General features: G+C 33.6%; 1 protein-coding gene across 4 annotated transcripts in view; it reads left to right on the plus strand.

Annotated features, from left to right (window-relative positions):
• The window catches only part of LOC100371941 (KAT8 regulatory NSL complex subunit 2-like), a 12,775-nt gene extending 8,582 nt beyond the window's left edge, over positions 1-4,193 (plus strand). For all 4 annotated transcript variants that reach the window (XM_006822682.3, XM_006822684.3, XM_002739685.4 and 1 more), the window contains exons 5-9: positions 1,831-1,994; positions 2,300-2,554; positions 2,844-3,004; positions 3,445-3,585; positions 3,907-4,193. In XM_006822682.3, the coding sequence (XP_006822745.1) occupies positions 1,831-1,994; positions 2,300-2,554; positions 2,844-3,004; positions 3,445-3,585; positions 3,907-4,029 (844 nt within the window). In that variant the 3' untranslated portion in view covers positions 4,030-4,193. The remainder of the gene's footprint in view (positions 1-1,830; positions 1,995-2,299; positions 2,555-2,843; positions 3,005-3,444; positions 3,586-3,906) is intronic.
• The last annotated feature ends 2,555 nt before the right edge of the window (positions 4,194-6,748 follow it).

Consider the following 6,748-nt stretch of genomic DNA (forward strand, 5'->3'; position numbering starts at 1 on the left):
TAAAGTACCGTAAAAACTCCAAAATTTCGACCGGTTTTAAATAATTGGCGTTAGAAATGTGACATGTTTTTAGAGTCGTGGCCGAGTTGTAACTCAAAATCTAAACAAAGTCATCAATCAGTGAGTATTATGACAAGCAAAACAAAACATCAAGACGCGCAGAAGAGGTCAGCACAAAACTAATAGGTCAAAAGACAAAGCTGTCTCGCACTACCTAGGAAAACTTGCGAATGTTCGAAGTACAGGTACCCATTGGACAAAAGATACATGGAAGTTTAGCAAACTATCTCCCCGACCCAGTGCAATGTATCCGGTTAGAATCAAAGCTCATGTGTCCCTTATTTGAGGGACCAAATTCTGACGTATATTCGCCCTTGGATTAAAAAATAAAATGGGATTTAAGAAAATAAAATGGGACTTTTAAGGTGTAATTTGGCGTCATTTTTCGGACATTTCAATCAATCCTGCCGGCTAAAATAGAGTCTAAGTTTTACCGTAGTCATTGACGTCTGTCTATTCAAGAGTACACGTGTATGATTTTTATCGTGACTAGCGTGAGCGGGTAAGCTTCCTTTCGAGAATGAGCTGTTATCACTGTGAACAATGTTAAATTATTCTTCAGATGACCAGTTTATTTTTTAAAAACAACTAATTTTTTTATTTAAAAAAAAATCATGCCGTTTTTGCATCAAAATCCAAGCCAAAATATCGTACTACAACATCAATCTCTTCGCATTGCGTTCAATAACATTAACATATTTAAATAAGCTATGGTAATTTGAACACGTTGGCATCATCCAGCTTTTTGATTGGTTAATTAGCGATTTGACCTATTTGACCTAAGAGAACATGGCGGATATCCTACAGCATCAAACGTTTATACGAGACCGGAATCATTCGCTTACGATGAAACTTAGTTGACTTTTATTTGTATTTCATAACCATTCAACAAATTTATTTTGTGTACATTATTATAATCACTACTGAGTACAGTAATAATCAACAATTCAGAAACGCAGCATGCCGAGATTTTTGTGTTCGTTTTTATTTGAAACTTCGTTTATTTAGAATATATTTTCGTTACCAATAAAATAAAAATCTCTCAGTCAATCAGAAACCCGGATTCATGCCTTCGAGGAAGGTCCCGTTTGAACGCTCACATCGGTTTTTTTTTTCGTTTGGGGGAAAACTAAAACTGGTCGCAATTTTCGAATAAGAATGAGTCGGCAATTTTTAGTGGAGTCGAAAATTTGGAGGTAAATAAAACACCGAAACCCGGCAAATAAATAGCCAATCGAATTTTTAGAGGGGTCGAAATTTTGGAGTTTTCACGGTACTAATTATTCCATTTCAATGAAACTTAGTACAAAGATGCTCTAGGACAATGTACAAACCTAATTAGTTTGGGGTAAAAATCTGTTCATATTAATTCCCTAATAAGCATAATAATTCATAATTTTTTGGTTCTAATCACATTTCAATTATACTTGGAGACATAGATTTTCTGTTACATTGCGCAGACCTCATTAGTTTTACACTCAAATCTGGTCATATTAATTTTCTGATTTGCATAATTAGTTTTTAGCTAAGTAATTTCGAATTATATTTAATGTGTCTCCAATACTCTCGGCACATGGGAGTTCTTTCTAAGCTTTCTTTGATTAAAGTTATAATTAATCACCCATTATTTTCAAACAGTCATCATTTGGCAACCAGGCAAACATTTTGTAAAAAGTCAGCTCTTGTGAATTTTAATTGCAATGCTAACTGTTTTGGTAACTAGGTCTCAAGAACTATCCTCTAATTTGAAAATATTCAATCCTCTTGTAGGCATGCTGGGATTTACACAGCAGAGGAAGTAGCACTCATAACGAGAGACAAACTGATACGATTACAGTCATTGTACATAGATCAGTTTAAAAGACTACAGCATGTGCTGAAAGAAAAAAGAAGAAAGTTTTTATCATCAAATAAGATGGAACAAGAAACCATAGGTTAGCAATTTTTTCTGTGTATTGCAGTGGACTGTGCATTTCAGGGGTTGCATCAATACGAATTTATGTAAAAGAATGCGACATGTTCAAACTCGTGCCAGTAAATATTCTATTTCCATTTTCAAAATGTACACAAAATCAATTGGGTGGATTCTATATTCTAAATATCTTACTTGAGAAAGATGCAAGATACAATTTATTTGTAGCGACTGTGACTGACCATATGTTCTTTTAGTTGAACAATATGTAATTATATTTAGTTACAATATTATTTACATGTGAATCCCACATTTTCTTTTCAATAGGAAAAGGACTAGGCAAAACAACAGATCCCAAAGAAAAACACAAGGTTAAAAAACTACAAGCATTGAAGAGTTATCGCAAGAGACGAGGCAAAGAAGCTCTTCTGTACCAGCAATCAAGAGAACGAAGAATAACTGCCACACCAGACTATCACATCGCACCCCCTAAATCGATCAAACCACTGAAATGTGTTCATGTAGAAAGAGGAATCCACTGTAATGATAAAGCTATGCCTTACTCCAAATATTGCTTGCAACGTATCCTTTTGTTTGTTCCTCTGGTAAATACCATACTCGTTCAATTTGGCGTCCATGCTTGACTTAGCTCCTGCCCCCCCCCCCCCAGGGGATTTCTGTTTCTGCATTCTGGAATTTAGCTTCAGTAGAAGATGTGTCCTGAATTTCTGATTTTCAGTTGTAAAGATAGCTTTTCACTTTGTATCTAAATACACAGGATTTGCTGGATATTTTAAGGCACTGGCTAATTGAAAATCTCTTCAGTATTTATTAGATGATTTTTGACCCTCCTTAACATCACATCTCTCAGATATTCTTCATGATCCATACCAAGTACTGTTCCAGATGTGTACTGACAGTGAAAGTGGATGTAATAAACCAGTATTTGGTCTGGATAAAACAACGTGCATATTACACACAGAATTACCAGAATATCAACAAAGGTTTGAACAAAGACCGGAAACTATTGAGGTGGGTATCGCTCTATGTACATGCGTGAGATGTATATTTTAATGATTGTAGATATGAATATTCTTAAGTTTAATACAACTTACAAGCATACATAAACCCAAAATTTTGTTATATGTTCATTTAAATGTGACTTATCATGATACTTCTGTCATTTACTTAATTTTTTTTTTCTGCTCAATTTTTTTTCAAAATGAAATTTTTTTTAATATAATAATATCCCATTGCTCAAATGTTTTGATTAAAATTGTTAAAAAAAATATGAAACACATGATATGTTAATGTGACAAAAGACATGTACTACAAATACCAATACAGTATATGACATGAAACTTACTCAACTACTTTAAAGTTCCCTAAGCAAGCTTACAGACCTTTTGATGAGTGGCAGTCATGAAAGGGATCATTCATACTTATAAAATAAATATGTTTCATCTATGCAGGAAACACAACAAATTGATGTTGAAAGCCATGAACAAACACTTGCAGAGCAGACAGAATCATCAGAATATGTTCCAAATTTAACAAATATAGAAGATGGTTTAAAACAGATTCCTGATATCTCTGGAGTTGTGGAGCCGCAGGTATGAATGGTCAAGTCTAGAATTTATGCTTCTTCTGAGGGTTTCTCTCCTCTCCCTGAGAGACATGAAACCACATTGATTGTCAATATGACTCACCATACATTTGTTTATTCACAAGTTTGGGTAATGTACATGTTGAAGCCTGAGTACATAGGACCTTCTAAGATATAAACTTTATCGAGAGGAGGATTTTATATAAATAATACCTGTACATTACAGAGTTCTCATGCTCTGAATAGGCTCATATGATTTACTGTATCTATTTTATGCCTTTATTCTTTAGTTCCAGAATTAAGCCTTTTTATTTGTTTCGTTTGACAGGTAGCTGCAATGGAAAGTACAGCAAATTTGCTTACTGATATTGGTTGCGATATGAAATCAGAGCAATCACAACTTGCTATAAAAGAAGAGCCACCAACAGAAAAGCCAATGGACACAACGTAACAAGACTGAATTGGCAATTGTTACATTGTTACAAAAGATGGACTTGTGAATCTGGTTTTGAAAAGAGTTAGTGTCAAACATAGAAACTGGATTTCTTCAAATAGCTGTCAATGATAAATATGAACTATCATCTCGTTTGTAATAAATAGTTGTTGACATATTCATTACTGTGGCATTATTGCTGTCTGACTGTATGGAGTGAGAAAGAGATTGCTTGCAACTTTGGTTAGGTAACTTGCCAATCCCAAAATTGAGGGCGCTATATTGACAGAAAGGTGTTTCTTTTTTGTTTTGTTCAGTTTTCCTCTCCCCTGTATAAATTTAAGAGTGGCCGTGGATAAGTAGTAAAAAAATAAAAGCGCTGTAATTTTTTGATATTTTGCTGAATGAAAGGTCAAATCGATTACCGGTATGGCAAAGAGAAAATAAAAATGATGGGCAAGTTCCCAAACTTGTTTCCATGGAAATTGTTCTCCCAAATATTAACCCTATTTTGATGGCCATTCTGGAATAGAATAATGGCAAATGTGTTTGAGGTTCAAATTAGTTGGTACCCAACTTTTTCTTCTGAATTTTAAATAGCAAAGAATAATATAAAAGGTTCATAGAAAAAAGAAATTCATGTTTGCCCAAAGTAACCCCCTTAATATCTTTTCAGGAACCAAGAATTCCAGTTCCCTGCATACATGTTTGTGTGGGCTGAGTTGAAACCTTAGAATAAGATTTATGTTAGTCAACTCCAGTTCTGTTCATATGTTATTATAGTCATAGTAACTGGTGAACAAAATGTGTGAAGCTGTTTTTCAAAACTTTACTTTTACATTTGGACATTAGTGCGAATCAAGCTTCTCTGTATGTGTGTTGAAAACCTGGTGCACGTTTTAGTCACTGACATAGAATCATTTCAAAGGTTTCATGTTTTTTTCTCTTTAAATGTCTTCTGAATATGGTTGCTCACATACAATATGGAGTGTACTATTATATCATAAATATACATATACTAGTAATTTACAGATAGACGTGCAAGGTTCCAAATAAATGAACAAATAACAGATGCGGGTACTCAAACTTGTTTTCATGAAAGTAAATGACTTTCTCCCCATGGGATCTACCCTGGTGACCATTTTTAGTGAAACGATAAAAATAGGTTAAGGTTATCCTGTAGCAGTAAAAATGGCAAGATGTTATATCCAATGATCCTTCGTTAGTAGTATATAAATAAGTAGTACTGGTATATTGGTTTTTGATCTCACTTAGTTCTTGTTTAAACTGTGACAGAATACAGACCCGATTTCAGTGATTTATAATAATATATCTTTAATTCGTTTATCACCTCGATGTGTCAACTGTAGGCATTTTATCAACCTGGCGTTGATGTACATCGCGTAGTGTAAGTGTTCATCACATTGAACACTGTCTACCGGTATATATATCTTGTGTTTTATCGTTTTCTACGATATTACATGTTGTATAATTATCCTTTAAAGTAAACAGTTACTGTAAAATCTGTATTAAAAGCCGCTGCTTCTATTAAAATGGTACAATGCAACAGAGGGAATGCGGCTTCTATTAGAGCATCTACACATATGAGAAATGGTGAATTTTTGAGTTTCAATTGTTCAAAAAGACTGTGTGCAGCTTCTATAAGAGATGCGGCTTTCAATACAGATTTTACGGTACATAATATATTCATCTGTTTTCACCAGTATTTAAGTTTTAGGGAAATGTACGGTAAGCTCTGCCACCTGATTTTGCTGGAAACTGTGATATCATCTTCTCACAATTTTTCTAAGTCTGCTATTGTTTCATAATAATTGCATGATAAGCACTTTATTAACTGGGACACGTATGGCTTATTTATTAACACATATTGCATGAAAAGGGTTACAAATCAGATATTAGTAAAAGAAAAATAACTACATGAAAAGTAAAGAAACAAAGCAAAAATATCAAAACTTACAAATGCAAATACTGCAAAATGTTTATACAAATAATGTGTTACTGGCTTAGTTTATGAGGTTCTGCTGTCTTATATTAAAACAGTTTTATTAGCTCCACTGTCGACTTTGTCCAGCGGAGCTTATACGAGTGATTGTCCGTCGTCGTCGTCCGTGTCAATGTTTTACTTTTTCGACTTCTTCTTGAAAACTACAAGCCTGAATGCTTTGATACTTGGTGTATATGTACCTTGGGTAGACCTCTCTTAGATTTGTTCATTCCATGATGATATCTTCAATTCTCTAATTTTGGTGAATATTTTTGTCATTTTTGGTAAAAAGTGATATTTTCAACTTCCTGTTGAAAACCGCAAGCCCAATTGCTTTGATATTACATATATAGGTACTACATATGGACCTCTCTCAGATTTGTTCATTTTGTAATGATATCTTTAATTCTCTAATTTTGGTGAATATTTTTGTCATTTTTGGTAAAAAGTGATATTTTCAACTTCTTGTTAAAAACCGCAAGTCCAATTACTTTGATATTACATACATAGGTACTACATGTGGACCTCTTTCAGATTTGTTAATTTCGTGGTGATATCTTTAATTACTTAATTTTGATGATTATTTTTGTCATTTTTGGTGAAAAGTGATATTTTTTAATTCTTGTTGAAAACAGCAAGTCCTGTTGCTTTGATACTATACATATTGTTTATTTTCTAATGATATCTTCTGTTCTTTAATTGAAATGTGCATTGCTAACAGCGGGACTATCT

Source organism: Saccoglossus kowalevskii, chromosome 21 (assembly GCF_978046115.1).
Source record: "Saccoglossus kowalevskii chromosome 21, keSacKowa6.1, whole genome shotgun sequence".
NCBI lineage: Eukaryota > Metazoa > Hemichordata > Enteropneusta > Harrimaniidae > Saccoglossus > Saccoglossus kowalevskii.